The sequence below is a fragment of the Spea bombifrons genome, chromosome 2 (genome assembly GCF_027358695.1).
Source record: "Spea bombifrons isolate aSpeBom1 chromosome 2, aSpeBom1.2.pri, whole genome shotgun sequence".
Taxonomy (NCBI): Eukaryota; Metazoa; Chordata; class Amphibia; order Anura; family Pelobatidae; genus Spea; species Spea bombifrons.
In genome coordinates this window covers 112,325,237-112,349,655 of record NC_071088.1, presented here as the reverse complement: position 1 = coordinate 112,349,655, position 24,419 = coordinate 112,325,237, and the positions used below count along the sequence as shown (strand labels likewise).

Genomic DNA, 24,419 nt, shown 5'->3' with positions numbered 1-24,419 from the left:
ATGGGACTGTAACAAGAGCATTATGTATATAATCTGATTTTCTAGCCTTATTATGAATCTTAAATTCTCAAAATGCTACCAAGCTACAAGCATCCCAGACGGTCTACTTTAATGCAGATTAGTACTGAGGTTACATATAACCACAACACCCCTTTTAAAAACAAGAAGGAAAAACAATTAGCATGACATTACCATTACAAGAACACTTTTTTATCTGCTGTTTAATCTATAAATGAACAAATTATGAACTTTAACCTTACCTGGGACCCCTGGAGGCGTTTTGATATATTTGCCATTAAAATGAAGGATTACAGCTTCACACTTTTCGGTAGATTCCATCCTAAAAGTAACAAACACCAATGCATTACAATCACAATAGAAACCACATACTACTTCGGTTTAAATTAAAAATGCCTCCATGGTCAAAAGCCTGAAAACAAAGGGCTTCGGGGAGTCCACTAAACTGTTTGATCCATACATAGCTATACGTTTTGGGGATGAGGTACCGTTAGAGCCAAAGCCTTAACAAGTTAGGTTGTCATAAACAGTTCCAAGAGGGGAACTGATTGTATGTTTGTATGTATATTAATTGAGTGCTAATAGATGTATTAATCATTTTCTAGTTTGATTGGGTGCAATTTAGAGGAGTTCTGATATGAAATGTGAAGTCATAATATGCAAGTCACTGTATTGTTACACTTAAGTGGTGTTTTTTTTGCATGCTTTTGAAGCTTTTGCAGAGTTGCTATTTCTTCACACAAAAAACATAAAGGGAAAAGGGCCTTGGGAGAAGAAAATTGAATATGGGGGTGGTGGAGAACTCAGCCTCCTCACAGACTTGTTCACTCATTGTGGAAAGTACAAGTCTGATAAACTGCAAATTTAACATCTGTTTCAAAAAATAGTAAAGAGAACCATTTACATAATAAGGGTGAGTTAAGTGTGAGTATGCCGACAAGTGTAACCCAATGAACAAGCTGTTCACATTAATTAGAAAGACACAGAGAATTCATTAACTTTATGATGAAACAAATCTCACCTTGCAAACCCAACCCCTCGACTGGTGCCATTAGCATCGCGCAGGATACGAGTTGATATGACCTGCCCAAAGGGTTTTAGCAACGACTCTAGCTCCTGCTCGTCCATATTGATCGGCAAGTTGGAGATGTACAGGTTAGTGGGGTCCTGTTCCTGTTGCTATGAAGTCAAAAATTGGACATAGGTTAGAACATGCAAATAAGTGACTTCAAATCCACCAGGCTACCAGCTAGAAAAACTACTGGTCCGAATATGAAGGCTACGTTGAAAATGGTAGAAAATGTTTGTTCAATGAATATGGTACTCTTATAAAATGTACCACAAACTTTACTTTTTTGAAGGTTCCTACAATGTCCTATGGTGAGAAAAAAACATTCCTGAACTCTTGTACAATTTATTATATAGGTACCAGAACATCGCATGATCAAATACTGTCCTAAAGGGTTGTATATTATTTGCGCACATGGTATCAACTTTTAGATTTTCAATCTTCTCTTTTACAAACTAGTCAGCTTACCAATTTAACTATGTTAGCTGCTCCTACCAAAGATACTGTTCTGTTCTTTCAGGGTTTAAAGTGTTAATGAATCCCCCCCCCCCTCCGAAATATATGCTGGAAAAGTTAAGCAATTCTTCTTATGTCAGGAACTCAAAGGGTCCATTTCCCTTTTTCTCCCCCGCCTTCCAACCCACACATGGGAAAGTTAACCTGTTTTGCTGTTAGTGGGGCCCCATAAAGGGACTAAAACGTCTCTTCTGAGTATTCTGTATATGTGGCGCTGAAAAGAGTCTGGGGCCGCAACGGTTTAGACATCTAAACATATCTCACGTACTCAGAGTTTACTTATGGGATGGTACATCATGTGGGGGAATATGCATTATAGAATACGTCTTTAAGGGCTTCATGGCTGGCATCAGATGGATGCCAGTGAACAGTTACCCCTCAAGGGGGGGCAATAAAAATACAAACACATTGATTTCCTATCCCTGGCTCCCAGACAAGGTTCACATAGCTCAGCATTTCCATTTTTGTTTTCCTTTATTATTTTTTATAACATTTTTTTTCTTACTTACTTAGCCCGCATCTTAGGATATTAAATATTCATTCTGATAACCCACGGGGGGGCGCTGAAGATGTTTCTGTTTCTTATTAATGTTCTTTATTTTTAACGCTGTACATTTAGTTCTTACTGCAATAATAATTTTAAATCCCAGAAAGCATTAACCTCAAAAGAGAACTCTTAAATCTAGAAGGGAACTCTGACTTTCTCCGGAGAATAAGGTCCGGTCACCAGGTTGTCAGGATAATATTTAGGACATGCTGAAGTGATACAGTGTCAATGGTTTCTCTACAAGGGTTTATAGAGCTTGGAAGGTTCTTTGATAGAGCACAGACATCAACTTTAACCAGATTTCCACACAGAGCTGACCATTATAAAAGGAAATGACAATTTGCCCCACTAATGCCCTTTAAGTGGTAATTACTACAACAGTCTGATCTGTTTTTACCCCCTACCATGTATATCATGTTATAGGACTCATATTCCAGTATAACCATGACTCATGGTTATGCCCAGGACCACACTACAATTACAGAATAGAGGAAATATGACTGACCATGTGTGTCCCAGGTCTGCAAGCCAATAAAATCCTCAGACTCCATGAACATGGTCTGGAGGTACTTTTCACTACTTAACCTATTTTTTTGCATTAACAGATTATAAAGTCTCCTTCTGTACCTGTATGTCATAATGTGCGTAAAGGTAATGTAATTTATTTGTAATCTACTGCTCATTTCTCTATGTATATTCTGAAGGCTATCAGATACTGTGAAAAGAAAAGTAAAACACACAGATAAAATTGTGTGCAAGAAATGGAATGCTATCTCCTCTGTTTGCGTGTTATACCCTGTACTCATATGCATTTGCATGCTTTTAGAAGCACTATCTCTACAAAGTGCTGCACTACGTTTCATATGTTTGCATAATTTATGTCTTACGTGTCTAGTGTTCTGTAACTATTTAACAGAAAGCAGTAAACATATATAAGATAATAAAAGCAACAAAGAAACCCCCAAAGAAAATGTTTTTTAAAGCCCTAGATGACAATGATGAAAGGTAACTGTGCTCCATATAAGGCCAAAGAGGACACTGGGTTTCAAATCCTCTTCATTTTAGGGTAAACACCCTAAAGGTATATGTAGCCCCTTCCTGAGATAGCTTGGTCTTCTTGGTCTCTCTCTCCCAAAGTGGGGAGGTCACTGAAATCCTCAAGGGGATGTGGGAGCCAAAAGGCCAATCCAGATTCCCCACCAAGATCAGGGATCTTCTACTTGCCTTTTCCACCTCTCAAATCTCAAATAGCTTGCCAGTGCCCCCAGATAGCTTGCCTGTGCCATTTTTGTCCCTAGCTTGTCAGTGCCCCTGCTTACAACACTTATCTGCATGATTGATGTTTCTCTCTTCCTTCTTGCCATGTGCAGACTGATTCAGCATTCAGGAAGTGGATGTGATGTCACTTCCAGCCCGCTGTATCAGTCAGACACAGAGTGCAGGGAAAGAGCGTAAGAGATCATCTGATCGGATGATCTCCACACTCTCCACACTTGTGCCCCCTAGAGTGGCAGCCCCAGTCGTGACACATGCGTAACGCTCCTAGCAGGAGTTCTGTGCCATGGTGTCACCCCCCTGATGAGAGATCCCTCAAGTATGCCAGTGGGTATGTCTAATTGATTACTAGTGCACACTTATTTTTATAGATGTGTTAGTGAATTAAATAAAATATAATTAAATATAATTTATAAAAATATAAAAATAGTTTCTCACCTTTGCCATTTGAGCTTGCACTCCACTAGCTTTCAGGGCTGTGACTGCTTTCTGAGCAGCTCCAGGGCTGTCAAAGTCCACAAACCCATAACCTGAGAAGAGAGACAAATGCAAAGTTTAAACATTCATTCAGCAGGCATGCCCAAATCTATTTTAAAATTAGATTTTTTGCCCATTTTATATAACCACCATTAATTTTGTCTAATTAAGGTGAGATTTATTATGTCCACATTCTGCAAACAATCACTACCTCCTCCACCTACTAAACATCTACCCTTTCATCTCCGTGCAGCTTTCTTCCTGCTCCCATGACATTAGAAATGCAAAGAATGTGTGGTATTCTGCTTTTTCTTGAGTTTGCCTCTTGACCTGATAACAGAAGCTCTTCTTGGAATTTAGATAACAGGTTAGTGACCTCCATCACATAATCTCATCTAACAGCCTTCCCAGACACTTATTGTTTAAATCCCTGACCATCCAATAATTCTGCACTCCAGAAAATGGGGTATCGCTCACATCCATAGACCAAACCAATTATAGTGAGATCAAGGAATCTGCACATCAGCCATGTGGAATTCGAACCAATGAAAGGCAGAGACTCTGACAGTAAAGCAATATAATCGGATTTCCCATTGTATAATCTAGTGTTGGTATGTGCACCCCAACACGTTTATTAACTACAACCTCAATCACAATGCGCAAGCTAAGTTTGGAGAAAGCTGGAGTCTAATATTATAAGGACCTTATGCCTATCTAGTAGGCTAGGTTGGCACTCCGGACCTAGTGGCAGTGCAAGTTGTGCAACACTACTCATGTAGTGGTCGTAGATTGGTCAAACCGATAACAATAAACTCTCCCCAACAAGAATAAATAAGAAATAGGGCATTTTCATCCATTTAAAGGTAGACAAGCATAAAATATAGGTTTTGTAGACCAGAAGCATTTGTCCAACTTGCCCCATAACATAATGTAACATAGAGGCATTTTTTAAAGTTGAAGCCAGTTTATATATATATATATATATATATATATATATATATATATATATATATATATATAAGCCAACACTACATATATATAAACAAACATTTAATTAGCAGAACCACAAATAAAGATCTGCACTTCTGATCTCCATGTCATCATGTAATCTAGTTTACTAGATCAACCTTCTAAATAAAGAGGATACATCAGTGCTAAACTGTGTGTGTTATAAAAAGGTCAACATACTGGTAACTGATAAAGGAAGTCATTTATCATGTGCTTAATCTAAACTTTGATGGACATTTCCAGAACCATCAGAGGGAGCAAAAACCAAAATGAAAGATATTCCAATCATTTAAGCCCTCTCAGGTCATCTCATGTGTCTGGTTTTCTCAAGCTCTTGATATACAGCACCTTTAAGGGGTGTTGTTGCTGCAGGCAAAATTCCAACAGGAGGGACAGGATGTCGACCATTGCCCCTGCCTAAGGACACCCATGCAGATGTATACCAGCTCCACCGAGAGCATGATGTGTGCTAAGAGTCATAGTCCAACATGAGTGGAATGTTCCAGTTAACCAGATCTAGAAAACCAGTCCATAACTAAACATAGGAAAAGACAAGGCACTCACCTTTACATTTGTTGGTTGTTTTATCCAAAATGGCCTTAGTAGAGACAATTTTTCCATACCTATGAAAATACATATTAGCATACGTTTAACAATTGAAACAAATTCACTATAGAGCTAAACTAAAATACCAAAAAAAAAAACAAACAGTGAATTGTTCTCATTTCTATAATCATATTTCATAGCAATATGTCAATACTAGGAATTACAGTACAAAAACCTACAGTATAAAAATTCAGGAAAAAGGGTATATAATATCGTTTAACATACTGATAAAAATCTGAAAATATTGAACTATATATTTCACAGTGGGGTGCATTCTTCTTCATAACAGTTTACAGTATATTTTAAAATATAGCTTCTAATACCTGGAATATACACTAACATTCAAAAGTTTGGGCCACTTAGCTGTTTTCATGGAAAACAAGGAAATTTCTTGCTCTGCTAACCAAATTTAGATATGCGAACACAACGTGCCATTAGAACACAGAATAATGGTTGGTGTACGACTATGAAGATATTCCATTAAAAAAATCAGCTGTTTCCAGCTAGTCATTTACATTAACAACGTCTACGCTGTACTTCTGATGCAGTTGATGTTATTTTAATTGTCAAAATTATGCACAGCACGTTACAGACGCTGCCTGCACATGTCAGCAAGAGAGAGAGCAGGTGGCAGGAATTGAATATCTAAGCAAATTTGCTTAATCTTTCCTTAACTGTTAAAAATAAAGTTTACTGTCTCTTTAAGAGCAGTTTTTTGAAGGACTATTGGGCCATTTCGTATTTTTTAAGAAACAACAGGATTCTTATTTTAGACTTAGACATGTGAGTTATTGCTTTGTAGAGTAAAATCTAGCTACGTATCTAGCATAAAGTGTACATCAAAATAAGGTCCATCAGACCAGCTTTACTTTTGGCTAAAAGGTTCACTTCTCATTCTGCTGTACCTGAGAAAATGCGTGCAGGGAAAATTGGCATAATCTGATTTGGGCAACAATTAGCAGATGTAGTGTTAATGCAGGAGTAATTAATTTAGACTGCCCTACCCTCCTTCCAAGTACACCCGTAACAGCTCTCTTCGTTCCTCTCATGACCAGCATCTCTTTCCTACCATCATTACTTCTTCTTACTCCCGTATTCAGGATTTTACCCGTGCTTTACCCCTTCTGCGGAATTCCCTTTCCTGTTCCTTCATAATTTCTCCCTTGTACAAGACTTTCAAAAGCTCTCTGAAAACACACCTTTTTCGAGACGTATACCTTTCCTCCTAACACCCTCAGCTACCATCCTAATCAAGCCATATGAAGGATAAACAACCTCTAGAGATCATCCGAACCCCATCAACTCATCCTTATCCAAGCAGTCCTCTCCTACTGTTTTACCGTCCAATCAACCACCCACTAGTTTGTAAGCTTGCAAGAAAGTACCTGTGTTGTCATTGTGTGTGATTTAAAATTATTCCTCTAATTGTACCAGCGCTACAGAATCTGCATGGGCTATATAAATAAATGTAATGTATTGCAACTGTGAATCCAGATTATTATTGGTTTTAAATTACCTACCCGGTGAAATAAATGTAAGGGAGTGGAAATGGAAGTTCCATGATTCCTCTAATTGTACGGTTATATCTTGATGGTGTGCCAGACTCCACCTTCTAGAAAGGGAACACCCTTTCCCTCGAGCGGACTCAAGGTAAGTATATCACATGCATTTACAAAGGGGGCACCACGAAAATTTAAAGTGACCACACAGCTATTGTATGCACTAAAGTCCATATAATGGCTGCAGTATCCCATTAAAGTGCTTATGATGGCATGTGAAAGGATATGGATATTAGAGGCAGAGTTCCTGCTCTTATCTCACTGGATGCCCATGGTGCTTCCCCCTCTGTACAAAATAAGTACAAAGGGGACCCAAACAGACATTGTGCACCTCCCAACATTTTCAGTGACCAAAGAGTAAAACTTGCTTTAAAAAGCAAAACCCATTAAGGTTTTATTGAAACTTTTTCATCTTAACTACTGTAACTATTTGTATAAGAGAGAGGCATTTAGAGGAAGAACCATTTGTTTTATTCACATGAGGCTGTAAATTCATTTTCTGCTGTTTCTCTGCTCATTATTGTTACTTTTAGTGCTATAGAACACTGTAACAGACTCAAACACAGCAATCATTCAGAGCTCCTAGTAAAAGAGGGACATCCAGGGGAAGAAAGTGGGGCAAATAATTTTGAATCTCAAAGAGGGACTATCTTTCTTAAAGAGGGACTATAGAAATTATAAAATATGATAGAAATGATTTATGTAAATACAAATGGGTTTCTGAGAAAGGATATTGCAAAAAGAGGTCAAACAGATGTTTCATAAATATCATAAGTAGCACAATCAACCAGTGGCCCATCCTGACCGGCTGCTACACGATGGGCTTGGTTACAAGAGAGATCTCATAGAGTCTTGCATTCTTCTTTAGTGGGGTGTGTGGGACAGTAAACTAAGCCCGCTTTATATAGAGCAGGCTCAGCTTTTCATGCAGGAGAAGATCACATGCATCTGTCCTTCATAATGACAGTAAGGTCATCAATTTAGCATTTTTCCACAAATGCGTATTTTAGAGAGTATCTCTTAGTTTCTCTCTTGTAACAATCTGTAAATTATCAATTATTATCAATCTCATGGTAAAATTCATATTCATTAGCACTTACAGTATTTTAAGCTCCTTTCAAAATAAGAGAATGAACAGCCTGTTAATGTATACATATACAATCGGTTGACATTAGGGTGGTTAAGAGCAATAATGGTTGATGGAACCCTAGCAAAACATAACTAATGCAAAATAAAAGTGTATATTCGTTTGTTTTATATGAGTAGACCCAAAACAGTGAATACATTAGAATTCTGTGTTAAACAAAAGTGAAAAACTGGAAATGATGTTCTGCTGAGATATGTCAGCTCTGTGCTGATGAGCTTTTTATAAGTCAATCCATTTCACAGCAAGAGTCCATTAGGACACTGCTTAGCAAGCACAGGAATCATTCACTTCCGAGCTATAGGGGATTCATTCAGGGTCAGCACATGGCAGGTTTAGGACAATGAGAGGAGGCAGCTTGTTTTGTCTACTCAATTTCTCAAGGGCATTATTACAAGCTGAGAACTAAGGATGAGATTATGGGAAACAGAAAATGTACCCATTTGTGCTCAACAGTATCACCATGAATTCAAAACATGCCTTGTTTATCACTTCCATAGAGGTTGTTATAAAAGTGAAAATTAGTGCAGTTAACTGTATATTTTATAATGCTCTATTAATGCTGTAAAACGCTATGTTTTAAATGAACATGATAATTTTTTGAAATAACACATATCACTGCTAATAAACAGTCATAGGCAATTTAATCCATTCTTTATTCTTTTTGGAATAAGGTTCTGCATGAGGTGAAGTTTATAAATCTACCTACCCCCCTAGTTCTTTATAAAAGTTTCCCTGTACACTGTTTTGCAAAGAGTAGGTTGATGCAATGGTACAATAATATGTTGTATAAAAGTTCTATGCACTTAGCTGGCCCTTATATGGGTCCCATGTACAATTTGCCACCCCAAGGCATGTTCTTTAGGAATAGATTTGTGGAAAAAGAGAAGCGTTCCTGTACCTCTCTTTCTCTGGAAATCTATCTCTTAATTATTCTTGCCAGGGATGTACTGGGAGGCCCGGTTCACAGGCAGAAGAAAGAAGATACGGGGAGAAGGGTGCAAAGAAAGAAGAAGAAGAAGAAGAGGCAAGAGAAGAAGTAGAAAAGGAGACGGGGATAAAGAAGCAGTCAACAGAGAATGTAGGAAGACATTGAGAGAGTGTGAGAGTCTAACAGCGTGAGAGAGAGAAGGGCCACCATCAGAAATTTTGGTGGCCCCTACCCAGAGGACCCCCTCACTTCCCCACATGATCCTCACACCACCAGGATTGCTTGGGGGCAAATATGGCACAGACAATCTGTTTGGGGCACTGATAAGCTAAGAGCAAACTGTTTGAGGATAGGATGACACTGACAAACTGGCACAGGTACAGATGGTATACAGAGGTCTCATTACAAATTGTAATTTATTATGTTACAATGCACTCCTCCCTGATCCTCCCTTATTTGCAGGATTTTCAACCACCTTGCTGCTACTCTTAGATCATGTCTGAAAATCACATCCAGTCCCAGCAAGCATGCTTCATTGAGTTGTCGCTGGACGCTAATGATGCCTCTGCTAGTCGGGGCTCCTCCAGCCCCCTCTAATTGGCTGCCCTTGAGTATTGGGATCACAAGATCGGCAGAGCTGCTGCTGAGCTTTTTTTCTTTTCGAAAAAAATCGAGGGAGACTGTCTCCCCACGCAAGCCCCCCAGAACAGGGCCCCTTACAATTGTAATAGTTGTATCCCCTGATGGCGCCCTTGTATAAGAGAATGTATTAATCATGGTATAGCATAATGGATGTGGGCATGGCTTTGGTGGTGGGGCACCATTTAATCCTTGGTCCCAGGCAGCATAATGTCTTGGACCGGCCCTGCCTATGCAAAACAGATGTTCTAACAAGAGTAGGTCCAAATTCTATAGTTTTTAATGTATGATCACTATCATAATAAAACTACTACGTACGAGCATTTACACACACACACACATATATATATATATATATATATATATATATATATATATATATATATTACACACATTTATGAGGCATCTGCACGCGAGACAATACCCAGCCTCTGTCTTTCAAACATTCTGGTAAATCCAGTATAGAATCAGGGAGTGCTCTCTTTTATTTTGTGCTTCCTTCCTCTACGTTTATCCATGTAACTAAGAATAGCCTCAACTGACAACACTGCTTCCCACCCATTTCTCCTTTCCCTAGTCCTTCTGTCCCTTGTGCTAGCCACTCCCGCATGAATGACAAGAACACATTGGGGATCTTTAACCCTTATTAGCACAAGAGCCCTCATCCAAACGGGAATCGGAACACTGCTTTCTGGTTATGAAGGAACTAAATGTTACTTCCTACCAGTCCCATCCCCCACCTCCTCCCAACTATTCACTGACAGCGGACAGGAAATTACTGAGCTGGGCAGATTCTGTTACAAGCGAAACCCTTTACTGCTGTGCGAGGCCTGTGCTTCAGACTAGAAATATGGATCACTGACTGTATAGATAAGACATTTCTGACGCACTTGAGTATATGAGGCCATATCGGTGCTGTGTATGCAACAATGAGAATAGAAAATTAACTATTTAATAAGTGTAAACATGTGACATAATCCGTGTCGGTCTGGAATTCAGATACAGTAAAAAACAAAAGTATACAGGTTGAGCTGAGGTTAACGTGACTATGACTACATTAGGTTAAAATACCACTATAGAAAAAGGGACAATATTTAAATCTCTTTTAGTGGTTATCAAATATTACCGCCAGAACAGAGAGAGAATGGGGAATATTGTGCACAGGAAAAATATCTAAGGTTTCCTAGAAGCTCAGGTCTACGCTAAAACGGAGGTCTGGTATTAATTGTGCTCCCATCTGCTCTGTGCTCCCCTATGAACATCTTGCTTCATCCAAACAACATTCCCCCAGTCTGTGAGCGACATGTGCAGATCTCCTTGGGGCTCTGGGGATGTTCATTGCATTCTTTGGCTGGGGTGAAATGAGGTTACAAGAAGTCCACTCCCCCCACGTCTCCAATTCCCAGCTCCTCCTTCGTCCGATTTTTCTGTTTTTTCTCTTTCTTCCATTTTACACATTTTACATATGTATTCAACCTCTTTTTAGACTCCTTTCACTTTAGAACCCACTCAACCTCTGATTTCTTAACTTTCTATTAACACAAATTGAGTAGGATTTTGTGAGCCAAGTGGTAATGCTGGAGCTGCACCGGCCATTTAGAAGTACTGTGATTTTTTTGCTTGATTCATTTGGTAAGAAATGCAAAAACCCCTGAGAGTTTTTGATTAACCCTTTTAAATCCAAATAAAATCTCTCTACCAATAATGGCTAATTATGGAAATTAGGTTAATTTCACCTTAATAGATAAGTAAGAAAAAAAATTAGAAAAAATCACTTTCTTGCCCACAAGGCCAGATGACATCACCTAAAAGCCACAATATGTGCTTTGTGTCCTGGCTGTCATCACAGCTGGGTTGGGAAACATGACATCATGTTCTTTTCAGCGAAATGAAAACTACAAATTTCTTTGACTAGTATCCATTTAGAGTCTTCCATCTCTCTACTTTGGTATGATTGACCAATCCGCCGATCTGCAATGTTTTGGTGAATAGTAATGCTTGTTGCCTTTTATCCCCAACCACTTAAAGAGAAGACGCACATATTAAAGAGGGCAGTGTGCGTGGCGTAATGACCAAGGAACAATTATCTTCCAAATTTACAGCACGAATATATTTATACACAACCAAACATGTTTCACTTTCTGTTTCCTGACTTTCTTATTTTTTTGGCAACCTACTATCTACATGGCCAAATATTGCTTTGATAATTTGTGTGGCCGCAGTTATAATGCGGTCACGCACTGGATGAGTGTAAGAATGAAGCCATGTGTATCCATCCAGCAGCAACATGTACAGTACCATTCAAATGTTTTGGGTCACTTAGAAATGTCCTTATTTTTTGTAAGAGAAGCACATTTTGTCCATTAAACTAACATGAAACGGATCAGAAATACAGAGCAGACGTTGTTATTGTTGTAAATCTTAGCTGGAAAAGGCTGATTTTTAATGGAATATCTTTATAGGTGTACAGAGGCCTTCTATTCCTCCCATTAAAAAAGTTAAAAAAGTCCTTGTTTTCTATTAAAACAGCTAATTGACCCCAAACCTTTGAACGATAGTGTCCGTCGTTTAGCGGCCGCTGGCCTTAAAGTTTATCTATCAATGTTACTGTTTTTGTGTAAGCATTACTCCTACTTTGGCAAACAGTGATGCTTTTGTATTAGCGGACATGGTTTAAAGTGCAGAGAGGGTGGGAGGCTTTGTAAATACTTTTTTAGGTGACTTTGTAACCTATATATTTAAGTATTTATGTACATTTTTAACATGTTTTAGCTGAAATATATACTATTTCTTTGTAACTTTTAGGGCTGTAGAGTCCAAACATTACAGGGCTGGCCCTCTTAAACAGAAACATTTTTGGAGTATAAATAAGGGGCTGATTTATCTGGTGAAAGGGGGGCAGGACAAGATCACAAGAATTACATAAGGGGAGATTTTAATGGGGAGGAATAATCATACACACTGACCGCGTTTATAATATATGCACTGGCGTAACTACAGGGGTTGCAGCTGCGACGGGGGCCCGTGCCTCTAAGGGGGCCCAGTGCGACCCCTTCTTCCTGTCTCCTCGTGCTGATCCAGGTCGAAAGGGCCCTTTCTAAACTATTTTGAACCGGCACGGGGAGACAGGAACATATCTGTTTGAAGTTGGGGGGCCCTGGGGCAATTTTAGCACCAGGTCCCCGTGGTTTCTAGTTACGTCCCTGAATATATGCATATGCAATAAGGGTTGTGGTTATACTGCCTTATGGCATTGGCATACCTCCCAACATCCTATTTTTGATGGGACAGTGCCGTTTTTTGGGCACTCCACTGCTATTCTTTAGATCTCCTCTAACCAGCCAAGGGAGCCATAAAATTGATGGAGGTCGGTGCCTGCAGCTTCTATGTGGTCATCTTCGACATACCTGGGAACTTCTTAGGAAAGGGGGTGCTTCACAAGGAGGTGGGGCTAGCCACCAGCAGGAGTGAAGGTAGCTATGTGTGAGGAGGTACTAGCCCAAGACTGCTTAAAACGGCAGGTATTGGATGTGGTCAAATGCAATACCACTGCCTTGAGAAAGAGGGCAAAGTGCTTCACCCAGAGACTCAGGTCAAACCTGGAAAGTTCCCAGGTATGCACAATGCTCAGAACCTGAGTGCCTTGAGATGGCTGTCCTTAGTTGGAAATGCAATCAGAATCCTCCTAGGATGGAACAGGAAACTAGGTAGGTCAAGTGACTCTTCCTAACCTAGTTTGTATTTAAGGTCAGAAAGTGCTTCCTTATGATCAGAGTACAGAACTTGTGCAGTCATTATTACGGCTTTTGGCTGGGAATAAAAGAACCACGACGTGGATATGACTTTCTTTCATCCGTAACTCTTAAACAGGTTAGCTTCCCTTTAATAACTCTTCAACTTTAGTCTGTAGAAGCATATAAATTGTGTGGGCGAGATAAAAATGAGCTCCTTTTTCTTCCCTCTTTTGCTGGCTCTGTCCTGCATGTGAAAAGATAGATCTTAAGAAGGTGGGGGTCACTCAGCTTACTCAGTCTGCCAATTTTCCTGCGTGTTGTGAAACTCCACACCAACACTACACACTTGGCTTTCAATCGCGTTTAGGATAGTCTACTGTTTACACTAGCCAATTACTTTACTATATGGGACCAGAGCCGATTCCTCCTAGGCCTGTCCCCATTTAACTTCAGCTTTGTTTTGCTAAACGTAACTAAAAAGCTTAAAGACGATACATTTTCAAACATCTGGGAAGCAAAAGAAGGACATTATAAGACACAGACTTTCACTTGCTAAGCCTACAGTTCATTTCAGAAAACAAATAGTTTGAAAGTAAGGCCGTGTCATGGCCGAATTGACATAAACATTTTTAGAAGATGAACAACCTATGACTCAATGGAGAAACTCAGTCAAAGTTGGGAAAATTATAATTCTCAGGCATAATCTCTACAGAGAAATGCTACACACGTATCGTTGCCTGAGGTATGATTTCTCCAGTCAACATACTGGATATACCAACAGAACCAGGTGTGTGTGGGGGGTGTAAGTACCCCAGAAGCTCTGTGTTTGGCACCATATAACCCATTCTTTTTATCTGCACGTAGGACGGGCAGCATTTAGCTCTACTCAGACCCTTCCATATAGGTGGCTAGTCAGGCCAACTGGTATAGCTAGCCAAACACCCCTGACCCAGCACCCATATGTACATGTACAGGTACAGTCATCCTTTGATTCAGAAGGAAAGAAATAGCTATTCTCATGAATCTGGTGTTCGCACGTGGAAACTTTGGTTTCCTATGTTGTAGGGCTCAGTAGAGAAAGCTTAAGTTGCACTGGAAATGTTGAAAGGTTCCCATCACCCTAGCCAACATCCTGGACCACAAACGTCTCTTATCTTTTCACAATTTTTGGGGCGCTAAAGGCAGCGATCAGATCTTCATTTTATGTTTTTTTTATGCTCAGATACGTTGTTGATGGATTGATTGCATATGACCACTCTGCAGTTTTTGTTATCCACACAGGAAGCCGCTAGATGTAACACTAAATGTGCAGCTTTTCCATTCAACAGCAGATGACCTGCAGTATCCACGCTCCATACAGAAGTCTCACGCATTTAAACTCCTGTAGCAATCATAAAGGGGGTGCATGATTGACCTTTTGTACCTATCACATATGTGATTGGCACTCAAATGGATAATCAGTTGGTTTACCTTTGTTTTTGTTCTCAAAATCTAAAATTTTCAGCCAATAACAAAAAGGAAAAAGGATTTGTTTTTCATTTTTCCCTCAACAACTCGCTTCCAACGCAATGTGTTGCTTTTGCCTTGGGAAATGCTTCCAATAGACCAGGGGTGTCCAACATGCGGCCCTGCAGCTGCTGCAAGACTGCATCTCCCATACTCCTCTGCCAGGTCCTTAGCTGAAAGAGCAGTACGGGAGATGTAGTCCTGCAGCAGCTGGAGGGCGGCAGGTTGGACACCACTGCAATAGACCATACTATTCCAGCAAAGTATTAACTTGTTAATATATCCAACGTAACTCTTATCTCTAAATGCACAAAAAGTGCAATACTACCTCAACCTTAAGCTGACATTGCTTAAGCAGCTTGCCATATGAGGAGTCCCCACTCTCACATTTTCTTATAGAATCTTTGTAGAGAAGCCTAGGTGATACAACTTCTTCAGCAATAAATCTAAACAGGAGTCACAATAAGGAATACAGGGGCAATCTTATTGTTGGACTTGGCTGCAAAGTCATGATGTACCCCATATATAAATATGGAAAAAAAATGAAATGCTTCTTACGGTTGACATAGCTTCACCAAGTCTTGGTCCGTGGTGCTGGGAAGAAGACCTCTTATGTACAGGTTGGTTTTACTCAGCTGCTCTCCACCTCCACCACCACCTCCTTCACCCCCACCACTGCTGTTACTGGGGCTAGGAGGAGCCATGTGCTGCGATGGGGAAACATAGGACTGCTGAAGAAGAAGAAAAAATACAGAACATTCAGAATTTTGTTTTAAAAAACCCACTGTCTAGTTATACTACATCAGATTATTAATTTGGATAGTAAAAAAAAACAACCCACAAATAAATTGGTTTTATCACAAATAATACATATAACCCTGTTATATCATTAAGGATCTGGGCAACTGACAATACTAGCTAGCGGTAAGACATTAATATATTTCTGACGCTGTCATATCATCTAACATAAACTGAGTCAATTAGAAGAAGAAAAGGAACCCTGTAGCTTGTGCTTTTTATTGGGCAATCCATATACGTTTCGCAGATCCTTTGTTTAAACGTTAACCTCATGAAAGCCGCGAAGCAGCACGGCCAATTATTATCTAATCATTTCCCTGTCCTAAAATTCTCTTCCTTCTCCTTGACTAACCTATACAAAGCTTACCTGAACCAATACTCAACAATGGAATAATCATTCAGATCCTGATCTCAGGAAGCTGAAATACCTTTATAAATTGTATATACATAAGATAGATTTTAATAAATATACTTTATATTGCTTATGTGTTTAATATGTACATGCATTGACATTGATTTAGTGTAAGGTAAAAAAAAATTCAAACCCTTTTAAAACATTTAGATTTTTCGTTTTCTATAAAAGTTACATTTGGAAATCTTTCATCTAGAAACCAAAATAAAAATTGTAAACATTGTATGCATATATTTATTCATCTTGTATCTTGACAGAGCAGGAAAAAAACACAATTGTTAACATCAGGTTGACTGTGTTTCCAATTGGCGTTTGCAGAATGTATTTGGAGTTACTTTATAATAAGATCATTTACTGCAGGTTATGTTGGCAGACAAAGTGTTAATGAAAGTAATTCATGTGAACTTCCTAAACAGTAATCCCTGTGATCGGAACAATTCCAGAGTACCTGTTAGAGATTGTTCTAACGGTGACCTCTTGGATATTTGCTTGTTCTTTAGGCAGAAAAGTACTACAAGCTGATCATGGCAATGTTCTACTATAACTAAAGGGATAGTACATAATTTTATAAATGATAATAATACAATATTTTCATGGAACTGCATGTTGGCAGGTAGATCTGAAAACAATACAGCTGATGAGTAATTCCTCCTCGGTAATCGGTGCTCTTGCCACACCTTGTACAGTTACTCCTACTAATGCACTGCAGCTTTAAGAGCCTTTTTAAAGAGCACTTAGTAGTTTCAGTTGCCTGGCACCCTTATGATAAAGCACTTTGAGAGGCTCTTACTGCATAATGCTGCCCTGGAGTGATGGCAGAGCGGAGCCTGGGGAGAAGCTGCAGTGGTAAAGCTACGCAGACTGGAGGAGGGGACCCAAGCAGCCAGAGCCGACAGCAAGCCCAGCCAAATCTTACAAGCTTTAGGTAAAATACTTAAGGTACAAAAAACACAAACATGGGATGAGAACAGGCCTGGACTGGCAATCCGGCAAATTTGGCAAATGGTTGGCTGCTGGCCATAAGCACCCCATACTCACTTGATCTGCCCCTTCATGCGCACCCACATGCTAAATGAGCATAAACACGTAGCGTGTGCCTGAGCATATCCACTCATCGGCCACACCAACATTATCAAGCTGCCGCTGGCCTTAATTGCCAAGGCAGCCTCATCATTGCCAGTCCTAGATGGGAATAGCGGCTCTGTCATTACTCCAAACACTCAAGTACAAGCGATAACTAAGTCAACCCTGGATAGCAATGACAGCGAAGAGCTTACTATGGAAATGCACATCCATTTCAATATTCTAGGGATCATATACCTCAGATTACAAAAATGGTGCAATAAAACCCATATCTCCTGCATTTATAGAGTTAAAGGCAAATATATCCCACAAAAAGGTTTTATTCAAGGAAAGTGTGTGGTAGGTGTTGGACCGTCATTATGTATAGTGAAGTCAAAGGACTGGAACAACAACTCTCCTGACAACTCTCTCTTTAGTGAATAGACTCCTAAGTGTAATGTTTGGTCTTTTCTTCTCATTTCAATAGAAAGTAATAAAAATGACAACATGTATTAGTCCCCAGAATCCTGACAGGCATGAACCTAATGAGTTTTTGCTTTGATAGAGGGCTGTCCCAAGTCAGACCCGCCATGTCTGAGGCTCAGGGGGGTTGTTGCTGGCTTGGGAGATCCCTGCTGCATTTAAAGAAAAAAGGCAAGGGAGTAAAAGGATGTCTAGGTTGGCACAGACCTTGACACCAGTGCAAAAAGTATACCTGTCCTGTGTAAAAAAGGACAGGTGTGCGATAGCATGCTGCTTCCTTGAAACTGGGCATTTTTCAACACAATCGTCCCATCCTTACTATGTCGTTATTTTTAATTAGAGTATATCTCAACTCACTTCATTCAATTTTAGTACAGAAAAAAAGGATGGGATAAATATGAATTACTGCAAATACAAGATTATTGAAGAATATTAAACAGTAATATATATGATATGGATATTATTATTTTATATGATCATATTTAAGAATGGATGGTTTGATAAAGATCTACTATGGAGCGTAAAATTATTCACATTGACTCGTATTTATACTTATATTAGCGCTGTCTATTTTCAACAATAAAAGATGTCCGCACAAAGTTGAGTACCCTGGATCATGAAAAGATTGCTGTTCTCCTATGTCATGGCTAGGGTGCCTAGGGTGGCCATCAAAGTTGTGATGTTTTCAGTATTTGTGCAACCAATCACTGGCTACTAAGGTCATACTTGTATACATGTTAGACAACTATTTCAACTATGATCGGACAGGCTCTTTAATATTTGTATGTTGTTAGAAGTTTAGTGGTATACTGGGACACTTATTGGAACAACACTTTGCCTCCAACACACAGAGGGGTGGTGCAGTGAAGCGCTGCAGCAGCCAGCAGCGGACATGTAAAGCCAACGAAAAGCTCACCTGCCAACCGACGGCTGAACTGCCAGTTAGCCAACCAGCCAGCCAACCAACCAACCAGAGGCTGAGCTGTCATCCAGAGCGCTGAGCTGCCAAGTGCCAACCAGCCAACCATAGGCAGTACTATTAGACTAAAAGTTGCGAGGGACATTTCCTGCACTGCTTATTCATCTGTATCGCATGGGTAGATACAGAGCCCGTTCTTTTTATTTTACATAATAGACAATATTTTTTATGGGGTCCTAACAACATTGTTAATTAGAAAGTAATAAAAAATCATTTTATACACTAAATAACACTTTTTAAATTGTGTTTTGATTTAAAGAGAAATGCCACCAGCTATAACATGTTTTTAACCCTTTCAGGCAGCTGCGTATTAGTTATTGGTATATGTCCTAGCTCTGCTATCCCTGCCCACCTTATCATACTGTCTATGAGAAACAGAACAATCCTGTCTTAATCACCCAGTCTGACCCCGCAACTACATTGAGTCTATGGAGAAACAGACTTCATTAGCATTGCCATAAAGCATCCTGCGTGACTGCATCAGAAGCACCAGATGAGACTTTTCTTATAGCTGGATGGGATCTTCTGAAGCCTCAGTGAGCTCTGTCAGTCTACCTATCTGGGCATGAGATTGTCCCAGAATGAAGGTGCCTGGGACCCGGCACAGTGCATCAAAATGCAGGATCTGAGACACGTCCCAGGCGATCTCGGATACGTTATCACCCTAGTCATGGCACCTGTAAAAACCAGATGATTCTACTTATACGATTTGTTTTAATACTATTCAGATATTAATGATGCAAAAAATACCTAAAGCACCTAAACCTCATCCGCAACTATGAATTCTTTTCCTCTTTGTGATTGTGGTTTAATATTTCTGGGTGTGATGCATAGATATTTGAACGTGTACGTATTTGTTCTCAGCCTGACTTATTATGGTATAATCAGTGATAAATCTAGATGTAAAAAATGAAATGCAGCAAAAGTTACTAATACGGTAATAGATATCAACTTTTAATATAGACTACGCTTTCTCTTGGTTTAAGGCAGCAATATGCATTTTTCCGCACACTGGCAACAGATTATCTCTACCATGGCAGCACAAGTACTGTCCCCATCCTGTTTACTTGGCAAATGCCCGGGGCATGTTTGTTTTGCAAAACTTGTGCTGGCGATTAAAGGCCCATTTGCAAGTTACCCTGGGGGTAGTACAATCTCATATATGTATGTTACTCCTATAGTACTGGATTACTTAGAATGCAAACACCTACATATACAAGGTGTATCCCAGAAAGGTGTATTATAAACTGATACTTCACAGCAAGCTTTTTTAATCGTTTGAATGCATTTTTCACAATGAATTAGGAATGTTTCCTGCTTTTTTTTACCTTTAACATGTCAATGAGAAAGTTGCCTGCAAAGTGCAGATTTAAACATTAAGCGGTCAATTCAACCCAGAGGTGCATTCATACCCTTCTGCCACCGAGATGGCGGGGACCTCTATCATTCTGTGTTCTTTCTTCTTGTTCTTCTCTGTTTGTGTTTGGTGTGTTTATTTTAACAAATCCTGGAGCCTTGATTCATCAATCACGTTTATGAAGGACAGCCAGCTGACTAACGTAGGGAAGATACAGGTATGTATCTAGGTGTTGGCCTTGTGTGTCATTCAGGCTAACAAAAGACTAACAGGTTTTCTTGTGAAGTAAATTCCAGAACTGCTCATTCAGGATTATTACATGACATCAGGCTCTAAATCTAATAGACACTCATGGTAACGAATTCCAGTGACATTTTTTTTAATGCCCATGATAGGTTTGAGCATGGCTTGCTCATTAAGTGTCAAAACAATTATTTACAATTGTTTATTTAAACAAACAGTCATACTATAAAAAAGGTGCTTCTCCAGCTCCCTGGACTGGTAAAGGGAGATCGGTGGAACAGCACCCCAAAATCTGGACCGTCTGATGGAAATGACTAGGAAGGTATACAGATATGTCATTTTATTATTTCCTTTTAAGGATAAACTATGTTCAATTACATAGTACAATTAAGAAGCATTTTCTGTTCCTATGACAACAACCTATCAATAGCTGTCTTGGTGTCACATGCAGCAATGGGTATTTAGTACTAGGAATTGTGTTTCTGATGCTGCATCAGATTAGAAAAATGTTAAATTTCACTATTTTACTATTTTACCTAAAAATACAGCATCTTTGATAGTTTCAAAGCTGGAAACGAATTGCAGCCGATATAGGAGCTTCCAAGAAAAATGATTAAAAGGTTCGCAAGTTCAAGTGCATGATAGAGAAAAGTTTTATTTACTAAGAACTTGGTGGAAGAAATCATGCATTAGCTATACCTTACCCAAAAAGATTAACAAATGCTGCTCTGTGGCTTCTTAATTAGCCCTATAAACCACCAACGTGTTTTTATATATAAGATGGCTACGTACCAACATATATTCCAAACCCAACTACAACTACACTTCTATATCAGTTTGGAGCATAAGGTTTGCCGTTCTCAGAAATCGGGGTGTGGCCCTTCCTGTACCCATCAACAATGTATAATAAAGCATCAAGTGTTAATCTAAAGATATTAACACACAAATCACAAGAATGAAAACTACACGGGACGACAATCCACGCAAATATATATGGTGAAGATATAGTTCAAATTGCATTACAAGTGGAGGGGACTACTTTTGATTACATTCCTTGTTTCTGACTTACCTTACAACAGCCTCCTACATTGGAATCACTAGGGAAGCGACCTTAGAGGGCAAGAGTTCTTACCATGGGTGGTAGAAGCAGGGTGATGGCACCATTCCCAGCATCATTTTTACTGGGCGGAATATGAAAGCAATCCAAAGGATATGCAGAAACTCTTTATCATACATTTCCTTATACAAAAATGGTGCTCAATTAAATTGCCATAAATGTCCGATACCTATAAAACCCACATGTTAGAGATTCCTATGCTAACAGCCGAAAGCCAGTTTGATGCATCTATAGCCACTTGTCAAAGTGCCAACTGAGTGGGAACGTGTGTTGCACATCTGTGGCAAATATATTTTCCTCCCCATTAGTTCCCATGAGTGTGTAGGAAGCTATGTTGTGACCTCAGAAGCACTGCTTTTATGCGTGCAGATTCAGGGGAATCAAGGGATAGGATTCAACTGCTAAATGAAAATGAACGTTTCTTTCAAAAACATAGATGATCATATAAATGCATTTGAAATTGGTGATCACATGGAAATACACTGCAGCTACACACGCATATAGACATGCTAATTGGGCTTGTGCGCTAAAAGACAGGGATAGAGACTGATCTGGCCATAAAAAATATTCACTTTTATTAAATTAAATGTATGCCTCAATCGACTGCACCTAAGAACTAGAGCCCCTGACACCTTTGATGTGTGAAGGGGAAAGGTTGTCAGAGGTAAGTAAGATAAAGTTTCTATGCATGACCAGATGGTTCCTGAGGACATGCATAACCATGCATTGTGCATTACAGCAATTCTTCTAATCCATCCCTGCAATCTGCATTCCATATGCATACCTAACACAAGAGAGAATGCAGGCAACCTATAGCAGACTGCAGCAGAACTATGTTTATGCAGAAATACCATCACCTTCATCTTTTCTTAGCGTCTTGGTTCATTTTGATTATTTTTTTTAAAGGATTTAATTAAAGGTTAGGTTTTACATTTCTTCCATTTTCTGTGCTTAGATAAACATCTATTTTCTCTATTAAAAAATGTATTATACAAAGCGTTATACAATTGTGTACAGGAAGACTATGCAGCATCCCTTGTATATTTTAATACAATGTCCACATCTTATTATATGCTACCTATATAAAACTAGATGTACTTTTATTGAGTTTATTTAATGGTAACCCAGACACTGATTAGCACCAGTGGATTTACTGTGAAATGCACATTAAATTTATCTATTAAAAAAAAAAAAACAGCGGTAATAAATGTGACAATTTGGGTTACATCCTAATGACGCACAAGTTGTAAAGTGTAGTTATGTAGCTGTTGAAGTTTACTATGAAGGATGCACATAATAATTACTGAATCAATGACTGCTTTAATGACAATAAAGGTCTACTGGAGGACTTCAGATCCTTAAGAGGAGTGAGAAACACATGGATTAAAGCAGCGCCAGCGAAACCTATGACTCATTTTATCTGGGTATTAAGCAATAGCTGCTTCCAGTTCTAAAAGTGTAGAACGTTTTCAGATCTAAGTGTCGAGAACAATACAACTAAGCAAGAGAACAAGACACAATGAAGCGTACAAACAACGATGTTATAGTCCTGGTCACCAATGGTCACCCTCTCTATATAACCAAGCTAAACATAAATGTACCTATAAGCCATTTCATATTCACTCACAAAACCAATTGGGTGGAAACAAATATAGCCGCCCAGCCATTTATTTATATGGCGCTAGCAGATTCCGTAGCGCTTTACAATCAAGAGTCTGTTTTTAAAATCACAAACAATAACAAACCGGTACAAAACTTAATAAAATATTACAATATATATATATATATATATATATATATATATATATAAATCTATACAAACATACATACATACATACACACACTAACACCAAAAACACCCATTCTTCATTCTGCTAGTGTCAGGCTGCCCACGAATGGGTTACTCGCTAACGTGCTCACCCAGCAGCAGCACACACATCAATCAGTGAGTGCGTCACTAGGAGTCAACCCCAGGCTGTTCCACTCACACCCCCCTACTGCCCCCCACCCTCACCCAATCCCTGACCACCGTGCAGCCTCTTCCGTGCCAATCACTATTAGCACACATCACGGCACGGCTCCCTCCCTGGCAGACCCGATTTATAAACCCCCACGGCCTACCAGCTTCCCGGTGGGTATCCTCACGGGCATACTGGAAAAGATCATCCTGTACACTGCAGCTTTAGTGGAATGAAATGATGATTAAGAAGAAACAAGTTTAGGGCAATATCCAGACAAATAAGCGAGGGTTCAGTGTAGATGCCCAGCCGCGGTCTTCTGATGCCGGTGCCACCCTCGCCAGATGTGCCAGCAGTGCCTGCACCGTGGCTCAGACGTGACCCTGCCTCCTGTGCCCTGCTAGTAAGGGTCAGATCAGGGTAGTAACAGCTATTGGATCAACTGGTAAGGCAGGAATACAATGTTCCCGTAAGTTTCATTAACAAAAAAAGAGAAGGGCTGGGCTCTGGCTACCACAAGCCCAGCCCACACGTGACGGGCTGTCCCAAAGCTGGGTGATGGTACAGGAAGAGACAGGCCCCGCGCATTAATGCCGCCCTGTGCGATCCTGACACAAGCAGTGCTGACCTAATGGGGATGGAGCGCAGGGCGGCGGTGGAGTGTATCATGTGGGAGCGATAATAAGGGCAGAGAAACCCTCCTCCGTCCTGATCCCCCCCTCCTCCTCTGTGGCTCATTCCACGTGGGTTTTCCCTGCTGCTGGGCGGTGCATTGTTCTAGAGCAGGGATTCCTGGCATTCTTGAGGATTTAATCAGCAGATCAGGAGCTGAGCCAGAGACAGACCCACAACCCTCCCTCCTTCACAATGATTAGCTTCCTGTGGCTTCCCATGGCCGTGCCACTAGCAGGGAACAATCACTTAAGAAAGATCCAGCAACAAGGTAATAGCCGACCTCTTTACCCTGTGTCTGCGGAAGGA

At 39.8% G+C, this 24,419-nt stretch overlaps 1 protein-coding gene across 4 annotated transcripts in view; it reads right to left on the bottom strand.

Annotated features, from left to right (window-relative positions):
* Positions 1-24,419, bottom strand: part of RBMS2 (RNA binding motif single stranded interacting protein 2) — a 43,592-nt gene that overhangs the window by 5,881 nt on the left and 13,292 nt on the right. For 2 of the 4 annotated variants that reach the window (XM_053455680.1, XM_053455683.1), the window contains exons 2-6: positions 15,588-15,760; positions 5,475-5,533; positions 3,864-3,955; positions 1,040-1,197; positions 261-340 (exon numbers count right to left, since the gene is read on the bottom strand). In XM_053455680.1, coding sequence (XP_053311655.1) covers positions 261-340; positions 1,040-1,197; positions 3,864-3,955; positions 5,475-5,533; positions 15,588-15,760 — 562 coding nt within the window. Of the gene's footprint in view, positions 1-260; positions 341-1,039; positions 1,198-3,863; positions 3,956-5,474; positions 5,534-15,587; positions 15,761-23,601; positions 23,876-24,419 lie in introns of those variants that run through there. The other 2 variants (XM_053455681.1, XM_053455682.1) reach the window with 2 other exon arrangements.